Genomic DNA, 19,737 nt, shown 5'->3' with positions numbered 1-19,737 from the left:
AGGGCTTCTAGGATTCCCCTGCCCTTCCATCATCGCAGCTTAACTTGACTTTTAAACCTTATGTTTGTTTATTTTACCGAGTAACACTGTATTTCAGCAAGATGTCTGCAGCTGTGAAAAACTGAAACTTCCACATTAGGACATTTAAGGAGGAGCTTTGCCAACATCTGTGACTTGCAGATGACTCTGAGCTGTGCAGGGCTGTAGGGACCTCACACCCATCTAATGGGTGATTGGGTTTTTAAATTTTTTTTCCTTAAGTTCTTTTATTGCTACATTTTAGGTATATAGTATGTTTACATCTATCACTGGGTGCTTGTACCTATACATGATGAATCTTGGTTCTTATTTTTTCCCCATTCCCTGTCCTCCCTTCACCCCTCCACCCTTCCCTATTTACAAAGACTTTGTTTCCATTTTTTTCTTTTTTCATAATTTTTCCTTTCCCTTCTTTCCTTTCCCCTACCCCTTTGGACCTTTTCTTCCTATTTCGCATTATCAATTATTCATTTTTATCATTGGTACATTTTAGGTATACAGTATAATGACTGGGTGATTGTTGATAAGAGAGAAAGAGGTGCATATTTCAATAATGATGATGATACCTGACTTTTGTGTGGCGCTTAAGCATGTACTTTAAGTATGTTCTCTATTTCCACCTTACTGCAGCTCATCATTTTACAGATGCAGAAATTAAGGCTGAGTTTTGCCAATTAGTGACTCGACCAAAGGTTTTTGAAAATTATAACCACATAATTAATTCATGCTAAAACAAAAAGTACTGGGAAACTTCGTGACTTTAGGAAAATTACTCATTAGAAGTTTATTGGGCATACACTGTGCTGAGGGCTGGGGATAAGAGGGGCTGAATACAGCTTGATATGGGGCAGGGCTGAGCAGTGTGATAAACCAGAATGACATCACTCAGTAGCAGAAGGGTAGAGGATCACCAGTGACCCCGAAGGTGAATAGAGCGTATTTGGGAAGACTAACAGTCGAAGGACTCAGGGACTAAGGTGAGTGACAGAGGGCAAATGAAGCATACGTGGTGGAGGGGGTGGTGAGGCTGCCAGGGCTCTGCCAGCCCAGATAGAGCAGCCCTCTGGGCCTCCTTGGAGAGCCCGGCCAGGGAGGGAGAGGAGCCAGTGCTTTTGGCAGCGAGGCATGCCTATCTTTGCAAACCTGGGCTCAGCTCGGTTCGGCCCTCGCCTGTGAAGTGTCCACCCAGGTTAGGTTAGTGGATCTTGTTCACGTTTCAGAGTGAGATTTTATGTCAGCAAAGTATGACTAAAACAAAGTTTGAAAAATCCAAATTGGAAAAAAAAAAAAAAAAAAAGAAAAAGCCACATTGGGATTTTAGAACAAAATCTAAAATTCTTACTCTGGCCTCTTTGCCCTGTTTGGCTTCGCCTCTCGGGCCTCCCCAGGGCCCACGGGGCCTGTGGTGCTTGGTTTTCTGCAGGCGCTGCAGGTATACAGGGCTCGCCTGCACCACACGTGGGCTGTTTCTTGGAGCCCTCCAGGTCCTCTGTACACCGCCTGCTTCAGGCACTCCTGCTCGGAGCCTTCCCGGGACCCGGCTGAGCGCACTCCCGTTACATCCCGAAAAGCCCAGCCTGGGGCCCTGTCCACTCCCCACACTTACACCCCGAAATTACCCAGACGGCAGAGCCCCCTCGGTGTCGGCATCGCTCTGGTTTTGGTCCTCTGCGAGGCCTGGGGCATCATCTGTACTCATGGGTGAATTGTATTTTTAGTAACAGCCCCTGGAGCCTCTTCTTGTATGAGAGGCCAGCTTTTCTTCTTTTTCCTTCCTTCCTCTTTCCTGCTTTTCTTTCCAGCGTGAAGACACAAGCCCAGAGCCTCACATATGCTATGCGACTGCTCTACCGCTGAGCCGCATCCCCAGCCCCAGTGAAGCTAGCTCTTAGTTGTCATGATTCCCTTTACCATCTTTATTCAGTATGCACAGTGCTCCTGAACCCTCTGAGATCTTTTGGATCAGTTTTCCTTCTGAGCCTTGTAATAACCACGGGAAAGGGAGCACGCGGAGGCTGCCCTGAGGTTGAGGGAGGAGCGCGTGCAGGCCTCCTATTGCTCCAGGCTGGCTGTGCCAGAGATCTTGCCTCTTGCTCATCTGACCTGCTGCTGCACGTCCACTGCCTTCCATCATGCCAGGCTGACTCGAGGACTGCAAGTTACCCAGCAAGTCCTGAGCCACACTCTAAGCCAGGCTGATTCTACATGGGGTTTAAAACGCCGTGAGTGATTGCTGTCCATGCTGTGCTCTGAGTGGCCTTGTGCTTTGGCATCCAGTCTTCCAGATCAGTATGAATCCAGCAGGTAATTCGTGCTCCTGAACTCCGCCTGCCAAGAGTCCTGAGGGACAGGAGGTGGCCAAGCCAGCACGAAAGGCGGGTGTTCCCACAGGAAGGCGTCCTGCTCACTGGCTAAGCAAATCCAGTGCAGTTACCAGGGCTGCGACCACACGGCAGCCAGTCCTGTGCAGACCATTGAGCTGTCTGCGGTTGTGGCCCATTGGCGGAGCCTCTTTCATGCCTTCTACACGCAGATGTAGACTCACCCGGGAGTAGGTTGTCTATGTCCTCCTGTGCGAGTCAGCTCCTTCATCTCCAAAAAGCAGGTGGTAGGTGGCATTTGGTGAATGATTCTATCCCTAAGTAGTTGAAGGGGAAAGGGCAAAAGGCAGAGAAGAGCTTGCACGTGTTTATGGTTCAACATGTAACTCTGGGCCCTGGGGCGTTCGCATTTCAGTGGAGGGTGAAATGCAGTGAGCCGTTAACAGCGTTTAATTTGTATGGTTGGCAACTCTGTAAAGTGCCGAGGTTTGCAAGTCACTGCAGGCATCCTGATGTAAAACCACACCTTGTGACACACAGTCATCGCCCCTGAGGCCTATCAGTGAACAGACAGTAAAGCCCTCTGTGACTCAGGCTCTGCATGGTGGGGAAGACCTACCTGCCCCACGTCTGTGTGTCCCTGGGGAGGAGAAGAACCACTCCTTCCACTTGATCTCAGCCAAAAGGCGAGAAGCAGTGATCCACTCACTCCTTTCCTAGGTCACCACAGTTGGGGAATGTTAAATATGCGATGCACCTTCTGAAACATGAGCTGATTTATTTCCAGCAGTTTTGTAGTTTAGACACCAGTTTGCGCAGGCTCTCTGAACACCAAACAGTGGAGCCTGAAGTTTGCTGAGAGTGTGGAAAGAGAATCACAGCCCGTGGGGCCTTTGCTGTGGATCCAGGGTACAGCGCGTCTCCTGGGAGGGCTTCCCGGGCCAAGACTGCCGCCATCCACATCTGAGGGCGGGCAGCACTGCGTGCGGCCTCTTGCTTTGCAGATGAGGATGACTGTTCCCCTGTGGCGTGTGCCGTGCACGCTCAGTGCACTCCGGAGGGCGACGGCGCCACCTGCCGGTGTTCGGAGGGGTTCGCTGGGGATGGAGAACTATGCTCGGGTAAGAGTAAAGCCACGCGCATATTTGAAAGCTGCAGACCAGAAACAGGCTTTTTGCTCTTAGCTGAGCAAAAGCTCCAGAAAGGTTTATATAACCAGTAGGTTTAAGGAAATTACTTGATGTTTGCTAAGTAATAATAATGGACGACATGCATAGAAAATGTAAGGGGTATATTTACATATATTAACACATAGAGTTTATATTAAAGTTGTGCAGTTAGCGCTAAAAGAAATAATTTATAATTAGGAGCGTGACTTGGAGTCAGGTAAAATTTGTGTGTTCACCAGTTCCGATGGAAACAGAACATTTTCCCCTGAGAATTAGTGCCTAAGTTTTATTCAGATAATTGGATTGTGGTAGATAGGTTTCTGTTTTATTTTGATACCCTCAAAATTATAAATGAGTGATTGGTAGGTTCGAAGTTGTGATCCTCCTGCTTCAGCTTCCCGCAGTGCTGGGGATTCCAGGTGTGCTCCAACATGCCTGTCCTAGAAAAGTCCTTAGGGTCTTAAACTCTGGCACAACGTGATTTTCTTAGCTAGTCAGAGAAGTGAGAACTGTTTCAAAACACCAAATAGTTACTTAAGACATAGGTATTCAAGCACGTGGGAACTGTACAAAAATTAGTCCAGAAATGAACTGCACAACCAAGAAAAGCCTTTGCAGTATATTTGCAAACAGTACCGGGCAGCAGCTGAGAGCTTAATATAAGATCATGCATATTCTTTCCTGCTATTCCCATTTACAGCAGTGTTGCCTGAATATCTCACCAGATCCTTGTTTTGCCCACAGATGTAGACGAATGTGCGGCGGACAGCACCGCCTGCCCTTCCCCCTCCTCCGAGTGCATCAACACGGAAGGCGGCTACGTGTGCAGGTGCTCGGCCGGGTACCGCGGAGACGGGCTACGCTGTCTGGGTGAGCGCAGGGCGAGAGCAGGGCGAGGAGAGGGGCGGGCAGAGGCAACCCTGGGAGAAGCACGAAGCCTCATGGCTGGAGGCTGAGAGAAGGCAGGCGGGAGTCAGCGCAGCGTGCGGCCTGCTGGGATGGACGCGCGTCCGACCTCGCTCGCACACACGCCCCTGCAGAGGTTGCCCACGCCGGGCTCCGCGTCTCATGGGCGCGCCACACCTTGAGCCGCCACGGGGCCGGACAGCGTTTCTCTGTCCCTGAGCTTGGCCTCGGGAGCCGGGTGCTGAGGAGAGGCGCTGCGGCTCCGGGAGAGCCAGCATGGCTCTCGGACGGCAGCACAGAGTGGCGGCCAGCTCTTTCGTGGCCACCTCCTCTGGGAGCTCACAGGGGACGGCTCTGCCCTCCCGGTGTCACCGCCCAGGCGAGGACCGGCCCGGAGCCACCCTGCCTGGTGCAGCAGGGTCTGAACGCTCACAGGTCATCGGCATGGCTTCTCCGTTGTTTTCTTTTCTGCTTGTGAAAACACAAATCGCACAGTAGGGGAGATGTGCTGGTAAAAGTCTCGCCGGGCAGCACCTTCTCCCCCTGAGAAGCTCCGGTGAAACATCAGCCGTGGCGCTCCACAGACCTGTGTCAGATTAGCTCCTTGGAGTCCACACACATCCGAGGTGCTTTATAAAGCACTCGTTTGGCTGTCGGTCAGGAAAATGTCACCGCTCTAATTAAGCAGGCTCATAGATAATTTAGACAAACAGACCTCCTATTCAATTGCCTTTGGAAAGAAGTTCTCCTTCCTCAAATGTTTAAACCCATTTGACTCTGGATTCTGACTCTTACTAACCCGCCTCTTCCCAGGGTTGAACTTGCCACCGGGTGTCACTGCCCCGTGGAACCTGTGGGCTGTTTCTCTCCCTCTCCTTCAAAGTGATGGCTCATTGAGATCATAGCAGGAAGTCATTTAAAAGACTCAGTTCAGGGCCAAGGATTTAGCTCAGCGGTTTCGCCGCCTGCTGCGCAAGTGCAAGGATCCGAGTTCGATCCCTGGTACCAAAAAAAAAGTCAGTTTGGACCATTCAGGCTAGAACTCAGACTGATGAGTGTGTCACTGATTCCTAGGACGAGAAAGACACAGAACCAGCAGTGGTAGGAATGCCAGAGCGAGGAAGCCAGCCCTTGCTTTGTGCGAGGAGGGTGCGATGGGAAAGAAGACAGCTGTGATGAGGGGTGGGGTCTGGAGCTGGAGAAGTACCCGGCTCAGGTGCTGGGCAGCAGTGCCTGCAGTGGGCGCCGTGTTGGGGTGAGCACAGGGACTGAGCAGGGGCTGATGAGGCGGGGCCAGGAGGCGCTGGGGAGCACCAGGCGCACGGGGACCCTGCCTTCTTGGGGCCGTCAGGAGCAGCCCAGCCGTAAGCGCAGGGCCTGTGGTTTAGGCCGTAACAGGTGCTGTGGACTCGGTGGCTGCACAGGCATTCGCTTCTCCCAGTCTGGAAGCCGCAAGTCCCAGAGGAAGTTGCAGCGGGTTTGGTTCTGGCCGAGGGTCTCCTTCGGGCTCGCACGGGGCCGCCTTGCTGCTGAGTTCTCCCTCGGCCTCTCCTCTGTGGTGTTCAGAGAGTGCATGCTGCTGCTTCTCCCTCCTCTTTGGGGAACCGCCCATGTTGCCCTAGGGCCTGCCCCTCTGAGCTTTCCTGGCCTTAGAAACCTTAGTTACCTCCTCCCACCTAGGTTCAGACACGGACACAGTCACCCTGGGAGTTGATCGGGGTGGAGGGACACAATCCAGGCCCTGACAGAGGTCACAGGTTACCTGAGGGAAGACTCTGCCCCGACAGCTGCTCTCTGGGCTCCCACTCCCTGGGCAGAGGGTGTCCTAAGCACTCTTAGGGGCCACCTCACCAAAAGGGAAAGAGAGTAGATGCGACAAACCCTAATAATTTGCTTAATCCAGGAGGTCTAAATAGTAGCACCCTAACATGTGAGTAGTGTAAAATTATTAGCTATTCTGTATTCTGATACTAAGCCTTCAAAATCTGGCGAGTATTTGAAATTACAGCGCACCTCGGCAGGGAGTAGACACATTTCCGGTGCTCAGCTGTCCATGCAGCCGTGGGCGCCATGCTGGACAGCAGCGGAGGCAGCAGAGAGCGGAGGCATCCCTCCCACCCAAGTGTGCAGGAAGGATCCGTCAGGGCTGCTGTCTCTGCAGGAACCTGGGACTGGTGTTTATCTGCAGCTTGGAGGGGACATGGGATGCAGGAGCAGTGGGTGCTCTTCTTTTTGTAGGAAGACAGGAAAGGAAAGGAAGGAAAAAGAAAAGAAAAGGAAGGGAAGGGAGGGGAAGAGGAAGGGGAAGGAAAGAAAAGGAGGAAGGACCTACACGGTGTGGTGGTGGCTCTGAGAGGGGAGAAGGTGGGGAGCTGGGAGAGCTGGATGACTTCTTTGTATAGGGTTCACATCTGTGCAGAAAGAGCAGGCATGCTGCATTTGATACGATATTTATGTCACTTGCTGGATGTCTGTTTGCATAAAATAAGTGTAAGTTTTAGGATCTGGACTCTAGATGTTTGCCTGGAGGTGCTTTACCAGTCTCCAGTTTGGGGGAGTCTCTTTTCCTTCCAGGCCTGAGGAAAATCCCCGTTTTCTGTCGGGAGCCTAGAACACCCAAATGCACGTGCAGCTGAGGACCCATCAGTGGCCCCCAGTGCGTGTGCCGAGGCAGGAGCCGAAGGCAGAGGTGCCAGACCTTCCGGTCAGTGTTGTAACCTCTCTCCTCCTCCTCCGTGTCCCATTTCCCCACCCTCCTCCCCACAGACATCGATGAGTGCCAGCTGCAGGTGCACAGCTGCGGGCCAGGAGCCAACTGCACAAACACGGAGGGTGGCTACACCTGCTGGTGCGCCGGCGGCCCTTCTGCGCCCGGGCTGCCCTGTCCTGGTAGGCTGCTGGGGGTCTAGGTGGGGCGAGGGTTTGGGGAAGCCTGGCCCCGCTTTTTGCCTTACAGATCCTAGAAGTCATGCAGCTGTGGCAGGCTGGAGGGCAGACTTCCCTCAGACTGAGGCAGGGCTTGAGAATCTGAAATGGCCCCGGCCTTCTTAATCTAATAGCACCTGGGATAAATCCTTTTTATTACTCAGAATTCAGTGTAGGCGGGCAGGCAGGTGATTCTCTTGAACCCGGTGGCCAGTCTCTTCATTTGTAAGGTTGATTTCTGGGGCTGCTGGAAAAACCCAGGGTTTTTGCCGAGTGAGGTCGGTTTTATGTCTGGGATTTTAATAATAATAATAATATATTGTATTTTTTCTAATATTTCCAAATATTAACATTTAATTTGTAATCAGTGTACAATTGAGGTGTTCTGTGTTCGTTTCAACTTTGGCACGCAGTCTTCAGAGCCCGGTACGTGCTCGACACTTGCAGCACACCTCTCGGCGTGGCGTGGGTGGGGGTCACGTGTCCGGCCCTCGTGTGCCAGTGCCTTCCACAGTGGGCAGCACAGCTGAAGGCCGTGGACACCCACTGGCAGCATCTCAGTCAGGTGTCAGGCGGCGCAAGGACGGGCCACCAGGGAGAATGAAAACAAAAGCCAGGGTTACGACAGCCAGCGTTCGGCTCTGAGTCAGCCCGCTAGCCCTCCTTGCTTTCTTAAGCTCTCACGAAGGGCCCCTCTGCTTCCCGAATCTTCCCCCCGAAGAGCAGTATCTTGTCCTCAGCACCCCAAAAGGGGGGCTGGCTTCCCCAGACCCTGGAGACTGGGGTGGGGTCCATCCCAGCACTGCCAGCTGCCTCCTCCTCAGCTCTGCAGGCAGAAAACACCCTCAGAAAGGAAAGCTCACACGGGCCTGGCCTCTGGTACCTTAGAATGTAATTTTTTTCTCAAATGATTTGCTCTTCTTCAAGATATTGAAAAACTGCTATTTATGTAGCCAGCCACGCACGCCGGTGTTTTCCTTTTATGGGGAGCAGTGAACCATTCTGTGAAAGGAGCCATTCCCGCTCTGAATTCCTCTGTTATCAGAGCATTTCCTCTGCCAGCTGCTTCAGTCTTGCCTCTGAAGTAGTTTTGAGAAGACCGCGTCGTGTGCAAGGAATGGACTGTGGGTTGCAGGGGACTGAAAGCCCCCAGAGCCACTGGCCCTTTGGTGATTCTGTCTGAGCTCGCTGTCATTTCCCTTGGTGGGTGTGTGTTCCAGGGTGACAACCTGGCTTTGGTACGCAGCCGGTGATGGGATTCTTCTGGTGACTTAGGGTTAGCTGTTCTCTCGTGTGCGCCTCAGTCTGTCTAATATCAGATAAAAAGAGCTGTTGTTACTCCTCATATTGCCACTGTCACAAAAAGACACTGGATCCCACATTGTTCGCAGAAACGAGTCCTGATACCAGTACCCCAAGTCACTATTGCTTTTGATTGTTCCAGAGTCGACCTCAACCCCTCCCCTTGGGGAAGATGGCGGCGGTCTGGTCAGAAATGGTTACCCGGGATGTCCCCCCTCACACAGCGGGTTCTGCCTCCACGGCGGAGTGTGCATGTACATCGAAGCAGTAGACACCTACGCCTGCAAGTAAGTCAGGCTGGCTCTCTGATGGCAGAGACGATACTGCATTCCATGATTGTCTCAGTTACTTTTCTCGTTACTGAGACTAAACTTTTGACACGTACAAGTTAAAGGAGGAAAGGGTTAGTTTGGCCCAAAGTTTGTAGAGGTTTCAGCCCATAGATGGCTGACTGCAAGGCAGGGTGGCACGGCAGAAAAGAAACAGTCCATGGCATGGCAAGCAGAAGGCAGTGAGCAGCAAGCCTCCCTTTCCTTTTTATCCCATCTCAACTACCAGATTTTTGGGTGGTGTCACCCACATCCAGAGGGGGATCCCCATTTTCCACACCCAGATGTATGCCAAAATGGTCAGTGAAGTGACTTAGTGCCATGCACCCTTAATCCCACCGTCACACACCCTAGATCCAACCAGCTCTGAAAAGTCCCACCTATAAGCACACGAGGGTTTGGGGGGACCTCTGGATTCAAGCCATAACAATGACTTTCAGCTAATTTGTAGGAAAAAAAAGTTTTTGGAGACAGAGTGATGCTGTAGAGCCCAGGCAAACCTCAGGCTTGCTATGTAGTCCAGGCTAGCCTTCAGCTCTCTATCCTCCTTCCTCAATTTACTGATCTCCAAAATTCATATGAAGATTTTTTTTTTCCCTGCAATTAGATTTTTCTTCGGGAAATACACATGCATAAATATGTGTGTGTGTGTGTGTGTGTGTGTGTGTGTGTGTGTGCGCGCATGCACACTTTGCATCTCACCACCTCCCCCCAGGCACCAGAGAGAAATATAAATCTAAGGAATTGATGATGTTTTTACTTAAATAACTTGGTATTACCTGGAGTATAGTCTGGGGATTAAATTTCTTATTCTGGATGAAAAACATTTTTTGGAGAATTTCTTAAAGCTGATTTATTTTCTGCCAAATATGTGGAGCATCCACAAAATGTTTCTAGAGTTACAAAAGCATGGTACATACTCACATTGGACTAATCGCCTCTGATTCTTAAAATTAAAAACCAAGAGAAATAAGAAACCAATCATGTCTTTTTCCGCTTCCCGAGAATCATTTTCTCCAGGCGCCTTCTTGGTAACCGTTGCAGGGGTGCAGCTGCTGTTTTGTGCTCTCTTTTTGCCCCCGAGAAGAGCTTCACAGCAAGCAATGTGTCACGGTGACCAGGAGATTTCAGGAAAACCTGTCTGTCACTCTTCCGCTTTGAGGCACTGTGGTCCTGCTTACTCGGAAAACCTTTCCTGTGGAGCCTTCAGTAAAACCCAAACTCACAGCCTCTAGTTCTGCACCAGATTTTACTTTTAATTACTTCTGTATTTTCAAAGCAACATGAGGGACCTGATAGACATCTCCCTTGATTCAACTCCTGATCCACTGATAATTTTCTCTGTCCCTGAAGAAGGGGCCATAAAATATTCGGGTCCTTGTGAACAGATGCTGTATTTTCTGTGATTTTCTAACCTAAAATAAATCTACAACATACAATAGTTATCCTCATAATTGGTACTCTTTAATATTAAGAATCAAATTGCTTTTATTGGTTCATTGTTTCTTATCCTCCCAAATAACAAAATTGCAAAAGCAAATGTCCTGGCCGTGTACTCGGTCACGGTTTGTTTTCCTCCGTGAGATTTAACTTCTTCCACTACAAAGAGTGAGTGTGCTGTGGGGCTAAGTGCCCGGTGGTGCAGGATTTCCATCTGGATCTGGCAGTGCTGATCGTTAAAGATTGATGAGCTCTTTAGCACCACACTGCTTTTCCTTTTCTGTCACTGAACCCTGCTGAAAATATCCCGTTTCCCTGATAATGTTTCAGGCATAAGTTACTACAGAATGATGTGCTGGAGATGGTGCTCATGTTGAAGGACCTTCGGCTGCAGCAGCCTTTATCTATCTATTTATTTATTTATTTATATTTTTGGTACTGGGGATCGAACTCAGGGCCTTGGGTTTCCGAGGCAGGTGGTGGAACCACTGAGCTAAATCCTCAGCCCATGCAGCGGCCTTTAAACTCCTGCCAGCATCCAGGCAACTGAACCATAACTCGGTCAGAGTTGTACATTTAGTGCAAGTGCAGTTTAATCAAGAACTCACCCCTCCCTCCTTCTGCCCTGCTGACTTAGCCCTATGTTTTATTAATTCTGTAAAAGCCAGCTCCTCAGGAGGGCTTGCCAGCCCCCGTGGAGGGGCAGTGGGGCCGCAGTGGCTCTGTAGGCCCCAGGAGGCTCCCGACCCCCAGAGCGCAGAGTCCTGGGCCATCTGGGCTGGCTGCGGGCGGCCTCCCTCAGACCTGCACCTCAGAGCAGGGCTGCGGATTGTCTCTTCAGGTCAGGGCGACGTGGCCACATCAGTCTGAGGAACGCTTGCTTCGTGGCGTACGCGCCGTTGAGAAGCCTTGCTTACCCTCACTTAGGCTCAAATGTGTTCTAATTATTTGGCCGTGGAGACTGGAACTTACTTGGCTGAGGACCTCTGCTTGGTTCAGCAGAGCCAATTAGCAATCACAGCGGTGGGGGCTGTGCCCTCCCACCACCTGTGGCCTGGCCGGGGAAGCTCAGGGCTCCGCTGTCTGAGCCCGACTCTTGGCCACGTGACTGACGTGTTCCTCAAGACCCCAAGTCTCTGAGAAGCTCGGGTGGGGCCTGCTAGCACCCAGCCGTTTCCGAGTGGCTGCTGGGCTTTCGTGCCACTTGGCTGTAACAGGACAGTGAGAACCAAGGCAGCGCCCAGGAAACCCGGGATAAGGTGGGAGAACCATTGACTCACACTTGTCGTTCCTTAGCTGTGTGGCCTTGTCCTCTTTGAGCCTCAGTCTGTTCACCTGTAAATGGGGACACACCAGCAAAAAGCAATCCCGGTACCACAAAACAAACAAACAAACAGTAAATGAGTAAGCCAGGCATGGTGGTGCACGCCTGTGATCCCAGCACTCTGGGAAGCTGAGGCAGGAGGATCAAAAGTTTGAGCCCAGCCTGGACAGTTTAGTGATTTAGCAAGATCATGCCTCAAAAACATAAGGCTAGGTATGTAGCTCAGTGCAAAGGGGCCAGGTTCAATCCACGGCACTGAAAAAAACCGAAAACACAGGAAACCAGGAAAAGTGCCTAGCTAGCATGGGGCCAGGCTGGTTCCTCCCCTCCCGTCTCCGAAAGTGGCCTCCAGCTCCTGCGAAGTGGACATGTCAGGGGCTGGAGCACAGACCCCTGGAGTTCTGTCCAGGTCCCACTGGGAGCCTCTGCAGTGACTTGGGAACACGGGTGGGTGATGTTGGGTGCAGGGCCACAGGAAAGACTCGTAACAGGTGTGTTCCAAGCTGGCGCCCTCGTAAAGAGTAACGGACTGCAGTTGTTTGCAGAAGTCCCAGTCATTTCTGGAAATGAGCATTCCCAGTAGATGGCAGCGCTGTTTTACGCACCTTAAAGGTTTAACAGTAAATTGGTCACTGCTAATTCTAGTAACAGTTCTGCTCATTGGACAGGAACACGTTTGTGAATGAGGGTCACTGTTCTTTTCCATATTGTTTCCCCCCTTGAAGAAAACAGGCAGATGCTTGTGCATCACCACTGGCACTTTTTCTCTGGGGCCAGCAGTGATTTTAGAAAGGGGGGGGCCAACCCGTCCCCGGCCTGGACTGTGCTTCCTGTTCGGCCACACGCGTTCTTCCTTCATGGCCAGGGCGAGCGGGAGCGGGAGTGGGGGACTCTGCCTTCGACCTGTGCTTGCCAGGACCTGGCCCAGCGTTTGTTCCCAGCACCCTCTTGCCCTTATGGCAGGGCTGTTGTGTTGGTTTAAGAGGTGGCTCCCAGGACTTTGGCCGATCAGTGTGAGCAGCAGTGCCTTACAGGGCGGCATAAAGCCCGGTGCTGGCCGACCCCTGAGGGCGTCCATGGCCCTCCTAGCAGTGGGCTGCACGGAGGGCGGGAGGGGAAACCAGCATATCAGCCGGTCCCTGACGCTGTTTGTCTGTGTCACAGCTGTGTCATCGGCTACGTCGGGGAGCGCTGCCAGCACCGAGACCTCAGATGGTGGGAGCTGCGCCACGCCGGCCACGGGCAGCATCGGGACGTCACGGTGGCAGCCATCTGTGTGGTGGCGCTGGTCCTGCTGCTCCTCCTGGGGCTGTGGGGGGCACGCTGCTACAGGTGACCTCCGCCCGTCCGCGCTTCCAGCTGTCTAAGCCTGCCCGGCCAGGGAAGGGTCTGACGGCTCCTTGGGCTGAGCTTCGGCTCCACACTGGCCACGTTGAAAAGGTGGAATAACAGCTTTCTGAAAGCCCTGGGTGCCACCATGCCTGGCGGCAGAGCCTGCTTGTCCTTGGTCTGTCCTGGGCTTGGGTCCCACGCTGCTCAGTGTGTGGCTGTCACTGAGCACAGCAATTTTCCACCCCATGCCTCAGAGCCACAAGTCTTCACAGCTGACTTCTGTCCAGTTCACTGCCCGCAAAATACTAGGTTTTGTTAAAGAAAGTCGCTTCTGGTCCTTGGATTTTGTGTCTTCAGTAATTTAGGGTTAACAGTTTAAAACTGTCCATCAGGAACATACATGTAATTTTTAAGAACTAACACTCTGCTACCCAGCACAGCAGCAGTCGGCTTCCATATCCTTAGAGGGGAGGACACTCAGTGCTCTATCAGCACTGCAGAACATTCGTGCGTGTTACAATCGTGCTGTACAAAATCAGGGGGTCATAAATGGGGGGCTGAAGGTGACTCTAATTACTTAGCTCAATGCATCATTTTATGGCTAAGAACATGAGACCCCCTCACTCACAGGTGCAGGTCTCTGGGATTATACAGTGAACCCACTGCCGCCTGCAGAGCAAACTCAGCCGCATTTACCCACAGCCACTCCAGGGCCAGCAGCCTCGTGTTCTGGAAGATTCCACACGTCAGGCAAGCTGCTCTCACCCAAGGTCCTGCCACGTCCTGGGGCAGTGGCTGAGAGCATGAGCTCTGGATCCTGATTGTACATTTTCAGCTCATGGCGTGACTGAAAAATATGGTGAATGTTTACATTTTAAAAGCGTACTACAGGAGAAGACATATTGCCATTAATCCCTTTCAAAACACTCCTCTCTGTCCCTGGTTTAAACATACTTATTCCATTGTTCTTGCTTCAGAATGTGGCAGAAACGATGGGGTGTGTTTGGGCGGGATGGTCAGGGGGATTCGTGGCAATGCGTCTTCTTTAGCCAAACATTCACCACATATGTTGACCACACCTCGCTTGTTCCTGAGTGTGTACCGCAGTATTGATGGATTTATGCTAAGACAGTTGACCTCGGCTATCAGTGAGTGCCATGAGTGCTTTATTTTATTCTGAGATTGTCTCAGATCATGGCTTTATCTCAGGATGAAGAAGCTGGCGCTGAAAACCCCGAAGAATCCTTATGAGGAGTCGTGCAGAGACGTGAGCAGTCGGAGGCCGGCCGACGGCGAGGCTGGGGTGTCTGCCTGCCCCCAACCTTGGGTAATGTGACCGAAGTAGATGGAGCTAGGAACTGGCTTGTCATGCATCCCCGTTCATTCCTTTGTCCTTCTTCACAGAGCTCAGAGGGACTGGAATCGTCACAGCTCCCCACTGGGGTCCTGACCCTGTAGCCACACCCCACGAGCAGAGTCCTGGGGGTGCATGGGGGAGCTGTGTTCTACATGAAGGGGGTCTGATGGCCTAAAATAGCGCCATAGTTCAATGGCGCAAGAGCTGTAGGTAGCTCTTTTCTATTGTGCACTTTTGTCCTGTAACTTAGATTTTTAAAAATGTGTTGTATGACGTTTTCCCCTATTTTTTAAATGATCCTTTTCATAAGGTTTTTTTGTTTTGTTTTGTTTTGTACCGGGGATTGAACTGGGGACCTTGTGTTTGTAAGGCAGGCAGTGGAACCCCTGAGCTAAATCCCCGGCCCTAAATGATCCTTTTCAGATGGGTATCCTAAAAACTCCAAATTATGCTTCTGGTTGTCTTACTTTTTCTATTCCTGCACACATTTTAAGTCCATAAACTTTAGTAACAAAATGGTTGCCAGATTTAACAAAAAATCAGAATGTCTAAATTCACCTTACAATGAAACCCCAAGTTTTAATCCAGAGTCGAATCGACTGGGACCCAGCGTACGCTCTGCCAGCCCTGGGTATTTTCCAGTGGGCGCAGTAGGGCTGTGATCACCCGCGGCAGTGACCAGTTCCGAGCACTAGAGGGCGGCCTGAGACAGGGCGGGCTTTCTCCATGCTGTAGGTGGAGCCCTTGGCCGAGTCCGCGGGTGCTGCTGGGGTTACCCGTGGTGGGTGGAATGGGTATCAGGCCGGGGGAGGACTGAAACCTTGGGGAAGCGCTGTTAGGAAGACGCCTCGGGCTACGGCAGTGCTTGAGGTCCTCCCCTCGGCCTTCCCGCCTCGCTCCCCGCCTCCACCTGGCCTTCCTTCCCGGAGACCTCTCCTAGGCTCGCACTGCTGCAGGCCCTCGGAGCTGAGCTGAGCATGCGGGTGGAAAGGCAATAAGAAATGTGAGTCCCAGCTGTACTAAGAGCTCTGCGGGACCTCAGCGTCCTCCCCAGGACCAGGGCTCGGAGCAGGTGGTCCCTGAGATCCCTCCTCCCCTCTCAGGAGGACTGAGCTACCCGAGCGTGCGCGGGTCTTTGAGGCCTCGCGGCTGGGTTTCTAAGTCCCCCACGTCATACCTGACAGTCTGCAAGGTATTTCATGTGGGTTTTGGGTTCCAGGTTTGACTCATGTCATTGAAATAAGTGGGAGGAAGGAAACACAATCAAAGGCACTGGCTGCTGCCACGGGGTACCTGCTGGGCCCCGTCCTCCCAGCCGCAGTCATATCTTGCCTCACCAGCTGCTCGGCGGATGCCAGGGCCAGTGGGGGAGAGCTGAGCACCCAAACTGGGAGGGAAGAGCAGCAACAAATCTGCTTCCGTCAGCTGCTTCCCCATCCCAGCCCAGAACTCTGCAGCCCGGGTCCTTCCGGCAGAGCAGCACAGGGCTGGAAAATTGGCAGTGCAGAGGGCCGGAGTTTTATTTGAGCCGGAAATACTGGGCCTGCGCCCTTAGCCAGCAGGTCCCGCACTGGCTTTGCAGTGTTGCTGCAGAGCGGCCGTGAGTGAGGAGGGACCGAGTGGTCAGTGCCGTGGGAGAGGAGATGAGCACGCGCGTCCGTGAGAGTCCCCTCCTCTTACACGTGTCCCTCCCTCTCCCTAATTAACTCCATGCTCATCTCCTCTTCCTACGCTTGTCTCAGTGGGAAGCGTGGGCAGAGCGGGTTTTTCTTCCTAATCGCTTTTCCACACCTTGCTGAGCTCCGGGCCCCTTGCTGTGGAGGCCCCGTTTCGGAACCAGGCGAGTGCACTCCGTCCCGGTCGTGGGCAGCCCCGCCTGGGTTACTGATGCACAGAGGAGGGCTTGGTCCTGGAGATGGGTCACTTCTGTTCTTGCCTTTTACCGCCGACCTGTTTAGTACCTAACCTGGCTGGAGGGTGAGCCAGCGCCTGCCCGGCCTGCATAGCGGCCTTGGGCCATGCACATCATGGCCAAAGCAATCATTTTGTTGACTAAAGAGAAGTGTTTGCTGGGCCTCCCTTTTAGAATTTCTGTTCTGATGCTGTTTGTCCATGAGAAAATATTTCATGGGCCCCTACAGAGGAGTGCTCACACCTTCAGTTATTAGTATTTACTTGTGACCCCAAATTACTCAGAAGTTGGTAGTACACGTAAATGAACTGTACATACGTGTGTGTGTGAGTGTGTGTTTAAAGTTGTAGGAGATTCATATGCTGCTACAGGCAGGCCAATGGGCAGTGCTTAGAACACTCAGTGCACAACTGACAGTAAAATGGTAGCACCCAGTGGTGCATGGCCCAAGGAGTCTAGAATTGGGATAGATTCTGTGGTAAAAATATTGGTAATAGCGAGGCCTGGAGACCCACGGCTGTGATCCTGCCCTCGGGGAGGCAGGAGGATGGCACGGTCAAGCCCAGCCTGGCCAAGCCAGCATCACAGTAAACCCGTCTCAAGTGAGAAATGCAGGAAGGGTTGGGGCGTGGCTCATTGCGAAGTCCCTGATTCCACCCCCAGGACTGCCGCCCCCCATTTCCTAATTGCTTTAGTAGAAAGTAACTCAAGATTTCTAATCAAAAATGGAATCTTTCGTTAGCCAGAGAGAGAAATTTGACAAGGGTTTTCCCAACTGTCATCTTCCGTGGGATGCACATAGACCGTGATTAATGCTTACCGAGATGATTTGTGAATTATAACAATACCTCCTCTCCCTTGTCTTTTCTGCAGTTCGTGGTCTTAAAGGAAGATCAGAACTTCAGGACTGTGAGTCATCCTACGTCTGGCAAGAATGGCCAGATGGCAGATGTTGGCCAGCTTCCCTCCCTGGAGCCTGGTAAGTGATTATCTTTACCTGGATCCTGAGTGCTTTCCAGTGAGAAATTTCATCTCACCACAAAAACAAAATTATATAAGCCGTGAGCAGCTGGGCTGTACTGAAATGCCGTGGAGCTTTAGAGAAACAGATCTGAGTGCATTGCTGTTATATAAGGGCACCGTGTGTGGAGTCACTTTCCTGTTGCTGGGACAAAATACACGACACCCACAGCTTACAGAAATAGGAGGTGTATTTTGGCTCATGGTTTCAGAGAATTCAGTCCGTAGTTGGCTGATACTGAGGCAGAAATGGCATAGTGGAAGAAAGCTGCTCACCCCATGGCAGCCAGAAAGACAGTTGAAAGGAGGGAGGCGGCCAGGGACACGGATGCACCCCCAGGTCAGGACCCATGATGACCCGCCTCCTCCCTCCAGTCCTTGCCTCCCACCTGCACAGCTCCGGACTCACCAATGGACCAACCCACCAAAGAATACAGAACCCGCCATGATCTCACCACTTTCCAAAGGCCCTGCTTCTGAATAAGTGAGACTTCTGGGGACATTTCCAATCTACACCCTAACCACGTTCACTCAGAACTCTAGTAATACAGTGGTCTGCTAGATCGTTTTGAGCAAGTTCACAGTGGCTCTTTATTTTTGATTATGTGGAGTTTAACGGTCTTTCTTGGGGGCTGGGACTTACACAGATACGATTCTGTAAGTGGCTCCAAGAAAGTGTGTCCCATGTTCTAGTGGGAAGTGTTCCTGGGATACAGGTTGATCCAGGGTTTGTCCTGGGGATTTCAGAGGTGTGAGTCTTAGCAGGGGCTGGGCTTCAGCCAGATCCCAGGCTGTCTGTGAAGTCCAGCCAGGCCACCGAGGAAGCATAAAATCAACCCAGGTTCTCAGGCTGCTTGGGAACTCAATCTGCCTCAGGTAGAAATAGAGTTAAATATCCTTTGATAGAAGACTTTTGCCAGGAGTTGTATTATGATAAATCTCTTGGGCTTCGGCCTCTGGCATCATTGTTCTTTTTTACATCCGAGAGGATATTTTAGAACAAGCTTTGTGTCATAATCCATTGGAAAGGCGTAGAGAATCTTTAAGCCAATAAAAACAGTTCTGCTGATGAAGGAAGCCATTAAAATAGCAGCTTTACTTACATTTTCTGATACTTTCCCTTCATGGTTTTTACCGTATATGCTTCTTCAGATTTCTTTATAGAGGATGTAGGTTTCTTAGTCTGGAAAACTCATTCTGAATTCCACTTCTATACATATGCTGCTGTGTATCCCCAAATAATGAATTCAGTACAACTTTATTGCCTAATTTGAGCAAGGCCTATATATTAAGGTACATTTAAAAATTGGATATGAAAGGTGTAATTAATAGAGTTTTATATACAGTATATACCATTACTCTTGCCTGAATAATTAAATAATTTAGTATTTTCAGAAGTTGCTTGGGTTTTTGGTACTACTCGTGGCACTGCTAGAAAGTCACAAGATATCTTATAGTTACTTTTCCTTGAGCAGCTAAAAGCACATTATTTTTTCCTAATAAAGGTACTTTTAATAGAGGTATGTATAACTGCAAGCCCAACAATAGAACAATGATTTGATGGGAATGTAGTTACACTCAGAAAAAAACTAAGGACTTATTGTTAGCCTGCCTCTCAGGGATAGATTAGAATGTTTACTTTTTTGAGACAGGGTCTTGCTATGTAGTCCAGGCTGCCCTTGAACTTGGGACCCTGCTCCCTTAGCCTCCCGAGGCTGGGATTACTGGAGTGTACCGCCGTGCCTGGCTTGAATGTCTGCTTCCTTGTTCACTCTATTATAATTTGACCCACTTTTGGGGGGCCACTTGTCTGTGTCCCAGTATGAGTGATACTTCCCTGGTCATGTCTAGCTGTCCCTTTTTTTTTTTGGTACCGGGGATCAAACTCGGGACCTTGTGCTTGCAAGGCAGGTGACGGAACCATTGAGCTAGATCCCCAGCCCTTGTCTAGATGTCTTGGAAATGCTTGTAGTGAAAGAGTCCCTAAAGATTGGGTTAGGAGGTAGAGTGAAAAGGAGACACAGGTCGGTTTTGGCTCTGAGCCAGTCCCTTCCCTGTACCTGGAAAGCCATGGCAACAGCACTAGCAGAAGATCCACAGAGCCATCTCTGTTGACTTTTCCCTGCCAGCTGGCACAGGTCAAGTGCAGAGCACCAGCTAGGGGCAGAGGACCACATGGCAGAAAGGAATGCCAGTGTGTTTAAAACCAGAGCTCGATCCCAAGTCGCTCAGAGTCCAGGTGGGGGCATCAGAAGTGCACAAAGAGAGCTCCGGAGCAGAGCCAGGTGCAGTCTTGGACTCAGCCAACCAGGACCATCTCAGTTTTTAAAAGCTCAGTTCAGCATAGTTTGGGAATGAGTT

General features: G+C 51.2%; 1 protein-coding gene across 6 annotated transcripts in view; it reads left to right on the top strand.

Annotated features, from left to right (window-relative positions):
• The window catches only part of Egf (epidermal growth factor), a 67,273-nt gene that overhangs the window by 46,360 nt on the left and 1,176 nt on the right, over window positions 1-19,737 (top strand). For 2 of the 6 annotated variants that reach the window (XM_087198745.1, XM_087198744.1), the window contains exons 17-24: window positions 3,365-3,481; window positions 4,274-4,399; window positions 7,202-7,324; window positions 8,805-8,949; window positions 12,920-13,087; window positions 13,718-13,837; window positions 14,297-14,414; window positions 17,230-17,335. In XM_087198745.1, the coding sequence (XP_087054871.1) occupies window positions 3,365-3,481; window positions 4,274-4,399; window positions 7,202-7,324; window positions 8,805-8,949; window positions 12,920-13,087; window positions 13,718-13,837; window positions 14,297-14,414; window positions 17,230-17,335 (1,023 nt within the window). Of the gene's footprint in view, window positions 1-3,364; window positions 3,482-4,273; window positions 4,400-7,201; window positions 7,325-8,804; window positions 8,950-12,919; window positions 13,088-13,717; window positions 13,947-14,296; window positions 14,415-17,229; window positions 17,336-17,773; window positions 19,718-19,737 lie in introns of those variants that run through there. The other 4 variants (XM_087198746.1, XM_087198748.1, XM_087198747.1 and 1 more) reach the window with 3 other exon arrangements.

The sequence above is a fragment of the Heterocephalus glaber genome, unplaced genomic scaffold (assembly GCF_053883595.1).
Source record: "Heterocephalus glaber isolate CG9 unplaced genomic scaffold, H.glaber_assembly_v1.0 deba00001688, whole genome shotgun sequence".
NCBI lineage: Eukaryota > Metazoa > Chordata > Mammalia > Rodentia > Bathyergidae > Heterocephalus > Heterocephalus glaber.
Note: the sequence above shows the minus strand (reverse complement) of the source record. Positions and strands in the feature narration are given on the sequence as shown.